A 17,258-nucleotide genomic window follows, 5' to 3' on the forward strand; every position below is an offset into this window, starting at 1 on the left:
AACATGTATTAAAGCGATATAATCTCATTAGAAAGATAATACATAGAAATGGCGTAAAGAGAAGAACAAATTCCCACATTTAACAATATTGCAGATCCACTGACAAAGAGTTGTCGTAGCATAAACATGATCGTCATATAGACTTATGATATTGGATACATAAGTGATTGGATCTAGTGCAAGTGGGAGTTTGTAAGTATTATGTCCTAGGTCCAATCAACTTTGGACATAAATACTTTTGATATATAATTAATGCAGTTCAATGACAAATCTATTATTTAATTAATTGTCTATTAATTAAATAATAGAATCCGAAGATCCAAGTTTAAGTGATTTGTTAATCACAAGGAGTTGTGATTGTGAGATACAAATTACGTATGATTGGATCTTGAATAAACTGTGGTCGTAAGTAATAACGAGTTATGGATATCGATAATACAGTTAAACCATCACGTGTGGCATTTTTTTACTTTTGAAGTAAGTAGCTGATCTCACGAGCTAAAGTGTGGTGACACTTAAATGAACACGTGGATGTTTTGTTATAGAACAAAATATTGGAGACCCGTTAAGAGATTCCACATGGATAACTATCTGAGTGTCAGTGGTTAATCTCTAACGTTCAGTAGTGGAATTGGTCCTATAACTTGAGGTCATCATAGTGTCTTGTATGAGGACAGTCATACTTTGATGGTGTTGGATGTTGTTCTGCCAAGGGCCACTAATACGACATCGTTCGGGTATGTCAAGAACCATATGAAGGTTGTGAATGACCAATAGAGGATTCGTCACTCTTATATAGTAAGAGATTGTGATCTGCATTTTGTTCAACTAAGTTAATAACGAAATCATTGGCCATGATATACATATAAGTCGAAAAGGAGTTTTCGACTCATATTGACTTAATAGTAGAATGAAAGATATAATCGATAATCGAGATTGAGAAACTTCCATATCTCGGAGTTGATCGGATCATATTGACGAAGGGATTATAATTTCATGGTAAACGAACAGTTTTGGTTTTGTCATATCATGTGACATTTCCCGTCACATGTGTTGCCTTGATATATTGCTAGATGTCAATCTGGGACGGCTAGTGTGAATTTGTGATAAATTAAAAGGGTGTTTAATTTATCAGTTTTGATTAGATCAAAATAATATTTCATGTCGTTAGGCATCGTGGTCGGGAACCTAATGGGTCGCACACAAAAGAGAATTGGAAGATTGTAAATTGCCAATTGGTTAATTTAACAATCGTTGAATAAATTAATTAATTGGATTTGTTATTTATATTCCCGAATTAATTAATTGGATTAATTAATTCACGGACTGGGTATAGTTAAATGGATTAATTAAATATTGGACCGGACCGAGCCAAGCCCGTTTAGGTTTATATAAATACATGGCTGGGTTTGAGGTCCATATGGTTTTCATTATTCTTGCTGGTACAAGAGGAAAAACCCTGGTAGCTGCAATCTTATTATCTGTGTGGATCACCGTTGGAGGCTGGACAATTGGAGAGCTGTGGGTGGCGAATCAAGATTGCTGGAACGAAAAGAAAAGCAAAAGGTTTGCAGAATTCTTCAAAGGTACAATCTTTATCACAATTTCTATCTAAACACAAAGGGATCCTCGGTGGGAATCGAAATAATTTTAATTTTTCGCTGTGCATGTATATGTAGATTCCCAACAGACTCCATATTTCATATTGCTGTTATTAACCGACAAGAAAAAGTGTCCAGTCTCATCTACCAAACAGGAGCTAATAAGGATTTAATTACACTCCTTGACGATGGTAAAAAGAACAACATTCTGCATTTGGCCGGGGAAATAGCACCTCCAAGCAGACTTATATTGTATCTAGTGCAACTCTTCAAATGCCGAGAGAGCTACTATGGTTTAAGATGAGAAATTAACAAGGTAGTGAAATTTGATTTCTTATTTATCTTGAATATATATGGGGACCATGTTCCTTGAAATCTCTAATTGATTATTCTATGTAATAATTATACACTGCATGAGGGTTAGATTTTGGAGGATTTTGCAAAATGCAATAATTTGAGTATGCTTTTCAGGAGGTGGAGAAGATTGTATCACATCCATTACTCGATATGAAAAACAAGGACGGCAAAACACCAAGGGAGTTATTTTCCAAGAAACACAAGTAGTTAAGGAAAGATGGTGAGAAGTGGATGAAGGATATAACATCTTCTTGCATGGTCGTGGCAACTCTAATTGCCACCGTCACATTTGCTGCAGCCTTTACTGTACCAGGTGGCAATAATGAAATAGGCACTCCGGTATTCTTAAAGAATAGATGGTTCACAATTTTTGTTATATCTGATGTGGTGGCAATGTTCAGCTCGGCAACTTCCATAATGATGTTCTTGTCTATCTTAACTTCACGCTATATAGAAGATGATTTTCTATTTTCATTACCGGCAAAGTTGATGGTTGGACTGATTTCACTCTTTGCTTCAATTGTTTGCGTGGTCTTAACATTTAGTGCAACCTTCTTTTTGGTCTACAACGAGGAAAAGCATGGGCCATTGCCAAGACTTGTTGATGCTCTTGCTTGGCTTCCGATCACTATTTATGCAGTGCTAAATCATAGGATAGGGATTGCCCTAATCCACTCGACTTGCTGGCCTGCTGTGCTTATGTTTCGACGAGGAAAGCACAAGCTCTACTAATAAAACGAGCTATTGTACCTTTATTTTTGTTTTTATTTATTTATTTTTAAGAAAAAAGTGGGTTGTGCTTTCAAGTGCAACACAAGTTGAAAAGGTTTTTATTTCTTATTTCCATGGTTCGATTCGTGAGATGTCTGGTATCCGAGGGCTTTGTACATCTTTAGCTCAATATTAATATATGGTGTTATTGATATTTAGATCTTGTTTGTTGGAAAATAAAATCAGATTTTTCAGTAGATTTTGATAAACTTTAATGAAATGTGTGGTTGAGAAGTTATGGATCCCATTAAATATGTGGTTAAAATTAATTCTTGATTTTTACTTAAATTACAGGAGCTTAACTTTGTCGTTCCTCTAGTTGTGAAAATATGCTTGCCCAATCACACCTAAAATTGCAGTATAATCTTCCATATACTGTTCATTGCTTTATAGAGTCTAGTCACTATCCTCTACTCCTACATGATTTGGACATTTCTTCTTAATTAAACAATTAGAATTATGACAACCTCTTTATAAATCAAAAAAGAAACAGTAATACAAGAAATTATAGTACCTAGAAAACGCTGAGAATATATCTCTCTGCTTCAAATTCAAAGAGATAGACATATGTTAATATAATGGTTAAATGGACGGTTTCATCTATTGAGAGAGTATTTGATAGGGATTAAAATTTGATTTTTCAGTAAATTATGATAGAAGTTTTTGAAATGTATAGTTGAAAAGTCGTGCGACCCATATTTTATGCAATTAATATTAATTATTTGACTTTGACTAAGATTAAAGTTAGATTTTAATCCTTGCCAAACAGGCTGTGAGACTACTATGCAAAGAATGGAGAGTAAGTAGTAAATTTGCAATGTTTAGCTAATAGTACTTTATATTGTTTCTTTTTATTTTACTTGTTTTATTAAGGTAGTTTAAGTGCAATCAAGAGTGTATAAGCTTGTTTAACTTCATTTTTAACCATAAATATTCCTTTATATTCACAGTTTTTTATAATTTTTAATCCACGCATTTTTTGGATCCTCAGTACTCATAAACACTTAAAGCTTAACCAAGCACGCATAAACTTTTTTATTATTAGATTATATTAATATAAACTCTTACTTTCATTTTGTAAGATAATCTTTTTGCTCTTGGAAACCCTAACACATTTCCCCATTTCTCTCTTGAATCCTTATATTAATTATTCACAGCAACAAGAGTAATAGGTGAAAGATTAACACTTCAATTTTTTTTTTTTTTAATCAAGAAATACTTGGATAGCTAATTATATATGTTCGATCAGTTAATTATGCATCTTTGTTTAATTGTAATTTTGTTTTCCAATTAATTAAAGATATTGCAGACCAAAAAGTAAAATAGCAATACATGTAAGTCAGGTTGAATCCTATTCAATTCATTTAATATAAAATAAACAATATGTAAAGGATATATGTATAACTTTATTCAATGGTTTAAGCATTTAGATAAATGATCAAGTGTTTCAACATTATGTTTTTTTGTTTCGCAACCTTACATGATTTCCTTACATTTAATTCAACTTCGGTCCCTAATCTAAACACGATTTATAAGTGATTTAAAATTTCTCCACTTAAAATAAAAAACTTCATAAATAAGTACAAATTTACTTAATCATTTGCCCATGTCACCAATAGAGGGGATCCACATGATATTTTATATAATCGAGATAAAACTTGAGTATTACATTCTACTCTAAAGTTTTACTTAGAGATGGAGCAAAATCCTCGGAGTTGGATGAAAATGGCCGTTTAGACGGCATGATGCCTACAAGCATGACATCGGCATTTTCGAGCAGTGGCGAATGATCCCAAGCTGAAATATGCGTTCTGAACACTTGACTGCTAACGTTAGTCCTTAAACAGCTCCAATAGTGTGGTTTACAAGACATGGTTGCAACTTCTCGTTTCCATTATGACACTGGGTAGGATAGCGATTACCCTACAAGCTAGTTCAACAGATGATTCATAGGGAAAAACACGAGAGAAAATGCTCAAAACATAGAAAAATCCTCTGATGTTCAACTCAATTTTATTAAAATCTAGAATGACGTATATAGCTAAAAAAAAGCGTTATCATCAAAATTTTACCAAAAAATCAAAATCTCAATAATCATACTAAAATAAACTATGTAATAAAAGAAGTAATAATCGAGTTCATAATCATCAAGAAAACAACAAACGAAATATTACCAAAAATGAAAAAAAAAACTAAAAATGGGAATCCAAAAGGGACAACAGTTGATTTTGGCCTCGAAAACGATGCCCACCCAGCATAACTGGTGATCACTACGTGTGCTCCAAAAAGTGCTTTCTGAATTGGGTTCATAATTGCAATTCTGATAACAGTAGGCAAAGTTATGGCCAAATTATTAAAACGTGTTCAAAACTGTCCTGATTAGGAAAAGATTACGATCACTTGCCATCTTTACGCCAATCTGCCAACTCATGGTATCTTAACGCAATCAACATGCTATCTAACAACTTAGCATCACTTGATTCAGACCTTCCTGCATTTCTCGTCGCGATTGGAAAGAACTCGCCCTCGAATTCGAATTAACTTCACCGAAATCCACAAGATAAGGACTTAGGTGCTTCACATTAAAGACATTAGAAGTCTTCAAATGGCTAGGGAGGCGCAGTTTGTAGACATTATCATTGATCTTTTGTAGGACCTCACGGGGTCCAATCTTCTGCTCCTTAAACTTATTATACTCCACAGTAGGAAAACGATCACGAGTCAATACCGCCCAAACAAAATCACTTACATCAAAAAGCACCTAACGACGGTGACTATCGACTTGAACCTTGTACTTGGCATTACTCTCTTGAATGGACAGTTTCACATGTTTATGGATACCTCGAAGATGTGCTGCCATCTCATCGGCCTAGTGACTTAAGCAACCCACATGTGGGATAGGGTCTAAGTCAAGTACTTCTGATGGATTCCGACCATAGACAATCTCAAATGGGCTCATTTCTTTCTTGGTTATATTCTTCGCCTTGTTATAGGCAAATTTTGCTTGAGGCAATGCCAAATCCCATTGCTTCGATTTAGTCCCTGTTAAACTTCTCAAAAGGTTTCCCAAGATCCTGTTCACCACCCTGGTCTGACCATTTATCTAGGAGTAGTAGGCGCTATTGAAGTTCAACCGCGTTCCTAGTTTCTCCCACAAGCTTTTCTAGAAATGAATAATGAACTTGATGTCACGATCAGAAGTAATTGATTGGGGAACACCATGTAAACACACAATCTCCCTGAAATAAAGATGGATGATTCGGGTAGCATCCATTGTCTTTCGACAAGCTACAAAATGAGCCATCTTGAAAAACTTGTCAACCACAACAAAAATAGAATCCATCACCCATTGGGTATGAGATAAGCCCAATACAAAATCCATGCTGACATTAATCCAAGGGTCTTCAAATATAGATAAAGGCATGTACAATCCCACATTAGTGAGAGCTCTGTTGGACCGTTGACACACATAACAACACCCTACATAATGCGTCACATCATTGCTCAATTTGGGCTAATAATAGTTAGAAGAGACTAAAGTCAATGTCTTATCTCTTTTTTACTAAAGTTAGAAGAGACTAAAGTCAACCCGATGAAAAAAGAGATATTTTTCTGGCAACTATCCATGCCGACATGTATGGTATGAAATCTTTTTGATCAATCTTTTTGATTAAAAGAAAAATCTTTCTGATTTCTACTTACTATATACACACTTCTTTTTATTTAAGTGACGAATGGCTCGTTTGATATGACTTTTGAAAGATCAAAATTATCTTTTGAAATTCAAAAGTTATTTTTGAATCCGTTTGACTAATTTCATGAAATTGCTTCTTCAAATTAAAAATGTTTTTAGAGGAAGCTGGTAACGTGACATTCTGTAAAAACACTTCTAGAATAGGAAGTTCTTAAAAATTTAGTTTTCAAACAAAATTAAGATAACTTCCTTCAAAATATCTTCTACAAAAAGCAAAAGCAAAAACAAATTCATGTCAAACGAGCCCGAAATCTTACTATTCCACAATTTAATATGCTTGGTTTTCTTTGTGAGCAGATATCTCTTTAAAGACATTAAAAAAGGAGCATACAATAGTATCTGCAACTGAAAAAATAGGATTGGCTTTAGAAGTTTTAGCTAAAAAAATCTTTATCACACAATCATGGAAGTCAAGGATGGATATGGGAAAGACTAGTTAACATCATTACTGCAATCCCTTATATTACATGTAAGTCCAAAAACCTTTCTCACTCTTCTCCACAAGTTAGACCACTCGTTTATACTTCATGGAGTTCGGTAATTCAACTCTTGCATTCAAAGATTTCTTCTTACTAGATGTAAAATTGATCCTTAGAATATAGCTAGCCCCATGTATGATGGCGTTACAATTTTGTCCTTATTACTCCATTAATTTCAAAATATGTACCTAATGATGTTTTTCTTATTGTCTTCTGATTTTAAGTTAAGGTTATTATACAGTCAGAAAAGAGAGTTGCTATATGGCTAGGGCGAGCTACTATATGGTCAAGGCCTTAGCCATCCAGTGGAACCTCCCTATTGGTGGGAGGTCTGCTGTGGCCTTGGCCAAGTAGCTTTATTTATTAGAAAGTTAGATTTTTTCTACTTCTCTAATAGACTCTAATATTAGGATACTCATTAAATTAGAATTATCAATGGGATGGAGGAAGTATGAGGAATAATTAGCGGAGATCTTATGTTAGAGACAATGACGGGAAGGAAAAAAAGAAAAAAAACCATATATACAGTTAAAATACTAGTTTCCAAATATATGCACCAATTTGTAATTTTTTCTGTATTGATAATTGAATAAGAGTTCTAATTATCCCACATTATATTAATGTTTATTCGATCTAAACTAGGATGAACTTCAGAACTGTCTAGCGAATGTCAATTTTGTTAGAAATTACACTTGATTCATGAATGATGAAAAAATTAAATTTGATACATGAATTAGTTTATTTAATATTCATGCATTTATTTAAATCATGTATTCAAATGGTTCTTTGTATCCTATTATTCATAGTATGTAGGAAAAGTCATTAATTAGTCTCTTAAGTTCATACAATGAATTTGAGATCATTTGTACCTATAAAAGACCTTGTACTTGAGATATTTTATGAGCCAAGCCATACGATACAAATTTTTTTGAGAATTCTCTGAATTTTTCTCTCTAGACTTTCATCCCATAATTTTTTTTATTTCCAACAAGGTGGTATTAGAGCCATTCAAAGATGAATAGTTCATTTTCTTTTGTTGTCAATATTATAAAGCTGTAAGGGGAGAATATTGAAGAAAGTTGTGTCATCGAGAAAATTCTTAGATCGCTTGACTCAAAATTTTAGTTTGTTAGTATTGCCATTGAAGAGTCTAATGACTTGGATATCATGACCCTTGATCAACTCATGGGGTCCTTGCAAGTATTTGAAGAAAGATTGAAGAAGAAAGGAGAATCGATGGATCGAGTTCTCCAAACGAATGTCTCCTTTAAAGGTCAACAGAAAGAGCAAGGACGATCTCAAGGAAGAGGTCAAATTCATGGTCGTGGTCGTGGAGGAAATTATGGCCTTAGTAATGAAAGAAATGATGGAAAACAAAATTTGAATAATGAAGTATCAAGCAATCAATCGAGAGGACGAGAGCATTGGAACTATGGCTCCAAGAGAGGTGACGGAAGAAGATATGACAAGTCCAACGTTCAATGTTATACTTGTCATAAATATAGTCACTATGCTTCTGAATGTAGGAGTGACACCACCAATAATGAAGAGAGAATGAATCATGTTGAAGCAAAGGAAGATGAAGAATTGTTGTTGATGTTGGCAACCAAAGAGGAAAAGGATAAACAATCGTGATACCTTGGCACCGGTGCTGCCAATCACATGAGTGGCAACAAGGAGTTATTCTTAACAATAAATGAGTCAGTAAAAGGCAACATTGTTTTTGGAGCTGAAACTAAAGTTTCAATAAAAGGCTAAGGTGATGTTCTTATTCGTGCTAAAAATGGAAGTCATCTTTTGATTTCTCAAGTTTATTATGTACCTACTTTGAAATCTAATATTTTAAGTTTGGGACCATTACTTGAGAATGGCTATGACATTCACTTGAAGAATCGTTGCCTTACTTTGAGAGATGTTTCTCATAAACTAATTGCAAATGTGCCAATGGAGAAAAATAGAATGTTTTTACTCAATGTTAATGATGACCTTCCAAGGTGTCTAAAAGTTTGTGTTGAAGACAATTCTTGACTTTGGCACTTAAGATTTGGCCATTTGAATTTTTGTGGCTTAAAGACCTTAACGAATGAAGAAATGGTGAATGAGTTGCCAAAAATTAATCATTCCAATCAACTTTGTGAAGGATGCCTCGTTGGGAAGCAAACTAGAAGAAGCTTTCCAAAGGAATCCACCTCAAGAACAACAAAGTCATTCCAACTTGTTCATGCGAATGTTTGCGGGCTAATCAAACCACCCTCTCATAGTAAATCAAATTATTTCTTACTATTTATTGATGATTTTTTTCACAAGACCTGGGTTTATTTTTTGAAGACGAAAGATTAAGTTTTTGGGTATTTTCAATTTGAATAAAGCTAAATAGCCCCTAAAAAATTATATTTTCATAAAGCATGAGGAGTTGAGGTTGTAAGAAACAATTGAGGAGGACTAATACTATTTTACTTTTTCTTCATAATAGTGTTCTCTCTTTTTTTCTTTTCTTTTTTTTTAAATCAGTCTAACATCTGACGTTTGAGAATTGACCGACTAACAATTGAGGAGGACTAATACTATTTTACTTTTTCTTCATAATAGTGTTCTCTCTTTTTTTTTTTTTTTTTTTAAATCAGTCTAACATCTGACGTTTGAGAATTGACCGACTAACAAGACAATTAGCAAAATAATCAATGATGGAAGTTCGCATCAACTTTATTTAATGCAAGAAATAAATAAAATATTAAGTATGGAATTAAATAACTTAAATATCCGTACTTAATTAATTATTTTTTATATAAAAGAGTACTACACATCCAGATTTAAATCCAAACTAAAATCTAGATGGGACAAGTATCAATGCATAATTGGACAATTTAAAAAATTAATACAAAAACACCCAATCATTTTCTGACACATCAATCTGTCTATTCACTCCTGGTTTTTGAATCTAGCTAAATTGTTTTATTCGTCATTAAATATTGTGGTTGACTAACCACTAAGTTATTTTTGTGTGATTGGAAAAAATATTAAAAGTATGGGAAATTATATTCACACCACAATTTTTAATTCTTGCACATTAATTTAATTGCAATAAAGTTTTTAATCTTTGATCATTATAACACTTTTGTCCCTAACAATTTTTCATATCATTCTCGTCCTTAAATTTTTCATTAGTTAACATGTTTTGTATTTAATAATAGTTTTATGTTCAAAAATTCGTTGAAATAGTATAAAACAAGTTATTCTTCCTTCATATTTTAAAAATGAAAAAAATACATAAAAAAATAAATTATTTTCCACTTGTACGAAAGCATGAAAATAGAATATTTTTATATAAATCCCCATCCATGACGGGACGTACTGATTAGTGAGAGATTGAAGATAAGAATTCGACTAAAAAAGTTAAGGAAATAATTGTTACAATGAGCAAAGATTGAAGAATTTAACTGCAATTACAATGTGGTGTAATAAATAAAAATTGTAGTGTCAATATAACCACCCTAAAAGTATTCGAACAAGCGATTATATGATGACACAAAATAAATGAATTTATTAATCAGTAAGATATTTACTACTTTAATAAATAATCAGCACGTCAATTAGGCAGTTGAAATATTGTTATTCTCAACATATGAATAAAAAATTTTAATTTTTTTTTTTTTAATGCCAATTGTAGTCAGATTCTCTGAGATGCATGGTCATATTCTTGTGGCCGTACAAAATTTAACGTGTATTTTTGGACTGCCATTAGGTCTACATTACACATTGGCATTGTTATTGAAATTGCAACACGTGCAAGTAGAAAACTTGGGACCAATCATTTTAATCGAGAAAGAGGAAAAAATTGTCGAGCATCAAGGTTTTTTCAGATCGAGATTAAAATGGGACCAATCATTTTAATCGAGAAAGAGGAAAAAATTGTAGAACATCAAGGTTTTTTCAGATCGAGATTAAATTGATGGTAAAATAAATAAATAATAGAGTGAGCCAATTTGTTTTGAAAAATGTACGAAGACTCTAATCCACAATTAATTATTAGCAAAAAGTGAGCAAGATTCCTTATACTAAGCATTTAACTTATTAGTATGAATTACAGCAAAAATAAGTGCCTCAAAATATTTGAAAGGAATCAAGATAGAAAAGTAAGGAAATGATTAGTCTCTTCAATTTATTTATTTCGTTTTTTGGGTGTATGAAATAGGAGAATCCAAAAATTAATTGAAGAAAAACTCTTTATAATTTATTTTTCCCGTCTAGAGTTATGTTATGGTCTCAGATAATTAGACTGAAAAAACCAGATTATCACAAAATATTTAAGAAAGGTTTATAAAAATAATGCAATTTTTTCTTTTTGTGGACATCACTTTAGTTCAATGAATATGCAAAGACATATTCCATATTTTGACTAAGTATTTGTTGCATATAGTAAATAAAAGGAATCTCATTTAGGTAGAGGTGAGTATTATCTAGCAGGTCAACACATTTTTTCTACATGGACAACTCAATGCGATCCTTATTTATTTATTTATTTATTGAGGTTTGCTACGTGTACAGAAAATTCATACGTGTACTTCGACAGAGCATTACATGGCATTTTGCCTTTGATTTCTGTCCAAAAAAGATAGCTTTGGACTTTTGGCAACCAATCACAGCCTAGAAAGACTGTTTCTGTCAATAGAGTGGACAAGTTCTATACAAGTAGATAATTCCTTATTATTTTTTGGTCATCATATATGGAAATTTACGAAAGTAGTACCAAATGGGAACAAGAAAAATTGCAGCACTCGTTTGTACTATTTTGATTGGAGTTCCGTATCTAGCATTGCATGGAGTGGGATAAGGATGGCAAAACCCTTATCCTGCCCCACCCTCAAGGGCGGAGCCACACAGAGACGAGTGCAGGCATCCGCCTCACCTCATTTAGGATTTCTTGTAGCAGTTGAAGGCAGTGCCTGCACTGGAATTTTTGGAGGATTGGATCTGCTGGAAACACTTTTCTCACCACTCGTCTCCGGCTACACACTTTTCTCTTCACTCTACTTCAAGGCTGCTTCTGTTGATTCGGTCCTCCAGCTTGAATTTGCTTCTTATTTCCGTCAATCAACTTTTCTTCTTGGAATATCAGTTTTCCAGTTAGGGCAACTTCTTGGTTTCTTCATAGCTTGAAGATTGTGTATGTATATTTCATGTACAATTTGATTTCAGTCAAAGAAAGTAGTGGAATTGCAAACTTGCAGCATGTCAGGGCACTTTGGTCTTTGCATTTGTGTGCTGGATTGAATTTGAATTTTAAATTGGTCAACTGCCATGGTCTTTGCATTTGTGTATTATTTTACTTAGGTAATATTATTAGTGGAAGGTGGCGGTAATGGTGATAGTCCTTGTGAAATATGGAGATTTAATTCATTAAACATTGTGAAAATGTTTACCATTATACTTTAATATTGTTTCTCAATATTTGATTAATTTAAGGTAGTGTTTGATTGGATCATTTTCCATGGAAAATGGAATAAGTTTTCCATCTTTTACTCAATTAATGGTGTTTGATAGCATTTATTTTCCATGGAATTGGTTTTCTTGCTTTTGTTGCCACATAGATATTTTCCATCTAATTGAGAATTTATTTTTCCGGTTACTGTAGCAATTTTTAATTTTTTTTCTTTTTTTTATTGGCAATGGAAACAAATTCTAAGAATTATTGTAAAAAAAAAAATCCCTTTAACTGACAATTTTCATGTAAAACAAAGCCAAACGAACACCAAAAGATAGATGATTTTCTTGGATTTTTTGTTTTTTTATTTTTTTTTTGGCAATGGAAACAAATTCTATTCTCAATACCAGTAAATTTTATTCATTTAATTGACAAGTTTTATGTAAAACAAAATCAAACGAATATCAAAAAATTCTTTTATTTTAACATTTTTCACGTGAAAAATTATACCAATCAAACACAATAAATTGACAATTCTTAGGAAAATAATTTCTAGATAATTCAATTCTCTGGAATTCATTTTCTTTCCACCCAAATTCCATCTTTGTAATCAAACAGACCTAAAAGTTTACTGCTATTGTACTTTCAATGTTAACATGTTTATAATTTTAAAGGTTTACCATTTTACTTTAATATTGTCTATTGTAAATTTTTGGAGGCTTAGTATTTTATTACTTAAGGATGATTCTTGCCAAAATTATGGTCCTGTATCATGAATTTTTAATAATTGATGGCTCCTCCGATTGCGTTGAATGGCACTGCCACTAGTGGAAGTGGGAACCACAGTAAGAAGCAGCAGCAACAACCACAGCCGTAGGGACTAGAAATCGGACTAAAAAAATCACTGTAGTCGATATCTAAAATTGTGCCCGCACTGGATAAAAATTCTAGCTCCGCCCTTGCCCCCCTGAATGATAAAAGGGTTGGGGACGAAGTACATGTCCTCACCCCGAATTCTCCGAATATGCTTCTATCTTTTTTTATTATGTTTTCCAATTTAAATCACATTTAAAATTAGAAAATACTATTAATGAATTAAACGAGACATTGGTGAGAATTTTCAATCCTTACCTTGCCCCGCCCCCTTCACTATACCTGTAGTAGAAGATAGGAATCAAAATTTCCAAAAGGCTAAATATACATACCATATTCTCTTATAAGTACACGAAATTTTAAATATGACATAAAGATTCATAACCTTTACTCATTATCATATTTATGTTCCCAAATCTTTTCATCATTTTGAATTAATTAATACATATTTTCAAAAATAAATGACATAAAGCTAACTTTGCAATGACCAATTGGTCTCTCAATTCTCTGCACACCTCCCTTGCTTTGATCAGAATATTCACCTAATTCAAGTACTTTTCTGTGTACATTTATATATATGAGAGAGCTTTATGGGGAATCCTGAAGATCCCTTTGCGGCGATTGCAAGTATTGGACCCAATAATGAATATCCGAACTACGAGAGGCTGCAGATGATTCATCATCATGTAACCAATATTAGTTGCAGAGCAATTTTAGACGTCGAACCAGCAACATTGGTAGTCAAGTGTCCAAGTTGCGAAAAATCTTGAAAAAATATGTATTAATTAATTGCTCATTTATTTATTTTTAATTTGTTTTGTTCATATTATTAATAATTTTTTTGATTTAAAATTCTTTTTAATTCTTTTCTCTTTGTGATAAAACTTAATTTTTTCAATTTTAATTAAATAATATTTATATATTCTTTATTTATTTTTGCAACTTTCTTTTGTTTAGAGCTTGTATGTCAGCCTTTACCAAAATAAATTGTTACAATAAAATATGCTACACACAAACCAATAAAGTTTTTTTTTTTAAATTTCAACCACACATTCTCCAAAAATTACTATTTAAAACTCTATATTCTCTCCTAAAATGGGAGACAAACATGGGCTTAATTAGTTTTGTTTTTATTATATTTTTTTGAAAATTATTTTATATTTTCTTTTTCCTTCATATTATAAATAATTTTTTTTGATTTAAAATTCTTTTTAATTCTTTTCGTTTTATGCTAAAACGTAATTTTTTCAATTTTAATTAAAAAATACTTATTTTAAATTTTAATTATTTCAATTTAATTAAAAACTTTGTAATAAATTTTTTTCCTGTAATTTTTTTCTTCTTTAATTTGTTAAAGTCATTTAGTTTTTAATTCGTATTGGGATAAAATGATAGTTACAACTAGGTTCGCTTAATTTTTTGAAATTATACTTTATTCCATTATTTCTTGTTCAATGTTTTAATATTTGAATTTTTGCAGGATGGAATACCATCTAGATATCGAATTGAGAAGGATAATCCTTAAGATTAAGATTTTTTATTTTAGTCATTATCTTGATTTTTTTCATTTTTGGAAAAATAATCATCTCAAACGTTAAGATAAGGAGTGAATATAATATACATTGATCAAGATTTAATTATTATTAATTAAATGATGAATATTTTTCTATAATTATATATAAAATATATTCAATCCTTTATCATAGTAATGGAATAAATGGCGTCATTTTGCCATTCAACATAGAGAAACGATATTGTAATGTACTGTAAATACAGGTAAAAAGGGATTAAAAAAAAAGGAAAATGAAAAATTTCTATAGCTATTTTTTTCTTTTTTTAATTTATTTTGTTCATATTATAATTTTTTTTTTTTTGCAAAAAATTCTTTTTATTTCTTTTCTCTGTATAATAAAACTTAATTTTTTCAATTTTAATTAAATAATATTTATATATTCTTTATTTAGTTTTCGTAATTTTTTCGTTTAATTCATTTTGTTTTTATTATATATTTTTGAAAATTGTTTTAAATTTTCTTTATTCTTCATATTATAATTAATTTTTTATTCAATTTAAATTTTTTTTAATTCTTTTTGTTTTATGATAAAACGTAATTTTTTCAATTTTAATTAAATAATATTTACATTTATTTTAATTATTTCAATTTAATTAAAAATTTTATAATAACCTTTTTTTTGCCTACAATTTTTTTTTAATTTTTTAATTTGTTAAATCATTTGGTTGTTTTATTAGTATTTATGTAACATGACAGTTATAATTTGGTTCGCTTAACTTTTTGAGATTGTGTTCTATTCAATTATCTCTTGTTCAAGTTCTAACATTTGAATTTTTGCAGGATGAAATATCATCTAAATGCAGAGTTGAGAAAGATAATCCTTAATATTAGGACTCTTGATTTTAGTCATTATCTTTATTTTTTTCATTTTTTAAAAAAAAAAATCATCTCAAACATTAAGGTAATGAGTGATATAACATACATTGATCAAGATTTAATTATAATTAATTAAATAATTAATATTTTTCTATAATTATATTAATGGGATAAAACGGTATCGTTTTGTCATTCAATGTAGGAAAAACGATATCGTTTTATATTGTAAATGCAGGTAAAAAGGGATAAAAAAAAAGGAAATGGAAAAAAAATAGATATCATTTCATATTGTAAATGCAGGTAAAAAGGGATAAAAAAAGGAAATGGAAAAAAAATTATTATAAAGATTTTTAATTAAATTGAAATAATTAAAATTAAAAATAAATATTATTTAATTAAAATTGAAAAAATTACATTTCATCAAAAAATGAAAATAATTAATTAGAATTTTAATTTGAATAAAAAAATATTTATAATATGAAGAAAAAAGAAATTTCAAAAAATTTTATAATAAAAAAAATTAAACAAATGAAAGTTACGACAATGAAATAAAGAATATATAAATATTATGTAATTAAAATCGAAAAAATTAAGTTTTATCATAAAGGGAAAAGAAATTATTTATAATATGAACAAAATAAATTAAAAAAGAAAAAAATGAGGAAAAAAATGAAAAAGAAATCTTTGAGATCTCCGTGCATCCTGCGATAATGCAATAAATCAAACGATTGGATTTCACTAAACATTTCGAATCTTCAACAAGTTTTGAAAAATCTATAATTTTGATGCTAATAAAAATATAATAAATACAAAACTCGTACAACACACATAACAACGACTAAGGTGTGTGTGTGATATATATATATATAATTCCACTTAAACTTTTGGGAAAATTACAAGGCAACAGGTCATTAAGAAACACAATTAATAAATAAAGTATGAAATTTATTTGTGCAAATATCAGGTATTAATCTAACTATAAAACTACCCACCTCCAATTTCCCCACTTCCCAAACCCTAATTATTTCTTCTCACCATTCTCTCTCTACATCCCTCTATGTTCTCTCTTTACTACCGGAGACAATAACACATTGGAGACGACGATGCGCCGATAGCGATGCAACGTGACACCAACATTCGGCAATCGCCTCCATTCCTTCGGCACTTTTGTGCCTTCAACTGTAGCACACCCATCGGAAGGCAAGGCAACACCACTGGAAGATGACACTGAGTGACATTGAGATACCGTTGCATGCTTTGTCGTTCGTAGTGGCGTTTAACAACAGTGCTGAAGCTGCTGTGAATTCATGGGATCGTTGCCTGAAATGCTGTAGAAAATTTAGGGAGGGGTTTGGGGATTTTTGGACCGTTGATGGAAATTTTGAAGGTGATTTCATCCTCCTTTTCGATCTAATCTGCTTAGCGGAGTGGAGAAATCTAGGCCCCGTTTGGTAGGGATTTTGAGAATTGATTTTTTGACCGTTAGAAGAAAAGTAGGGTCCACACGTGATAGAAGAAGTCAAAAATTACGGCTTAAATAGTAAAATAACGGTCAAAAAATCAATTTTTTGGGGCAAAAAATCCCTACCAAACGGGGCCCTAGTGTGGTTTT

The 17,258-nt window shown here is 31.1% G+C and overlaps 1 protein-coding gene across 1 annotated transcript; it reads left to right on the forward strand.

Moving 5' to 3' along the window:
- The first annotated feature begins 2,189 nt into the window (after positions 1-2,189).
- On the forward strand, positions 2,190-4,519 carry LOC111374995. Its single transcript, XM_022997776.1, has 3 exons — positions 2,190-2,651; positions 2,749-2,827; positions 4,413-4,519. The coding sequence occupies exons 1-3, from the start codon at positions 2,190-2,192 to the stop codon at positions 4,517-4,519; spliced, it is 648 nt and encodes a 215-aa protein (XP_022853544.1).
- The last annotated feature ends 12,739 nt before the right edge of the window (positions 4,520-17,258 follow it).

The sequence above is a fragment of the Olea europaea genome, unplaced genomic scaffold, assembly GCF_002742605.1.
Source record: "Olea europaea var. sylvestris unplaced genomic scaffold, O_europaea_v1 scaffold1325, whole genome shotgun sequence".
Classification (NCBI taxonomy): domain Eukaryota; kingdom Viridiplantae; phylum Streptophyta; class Magnoliopsida; order Lamiales; family Oleaceae; genus Olea; species Olea europaea.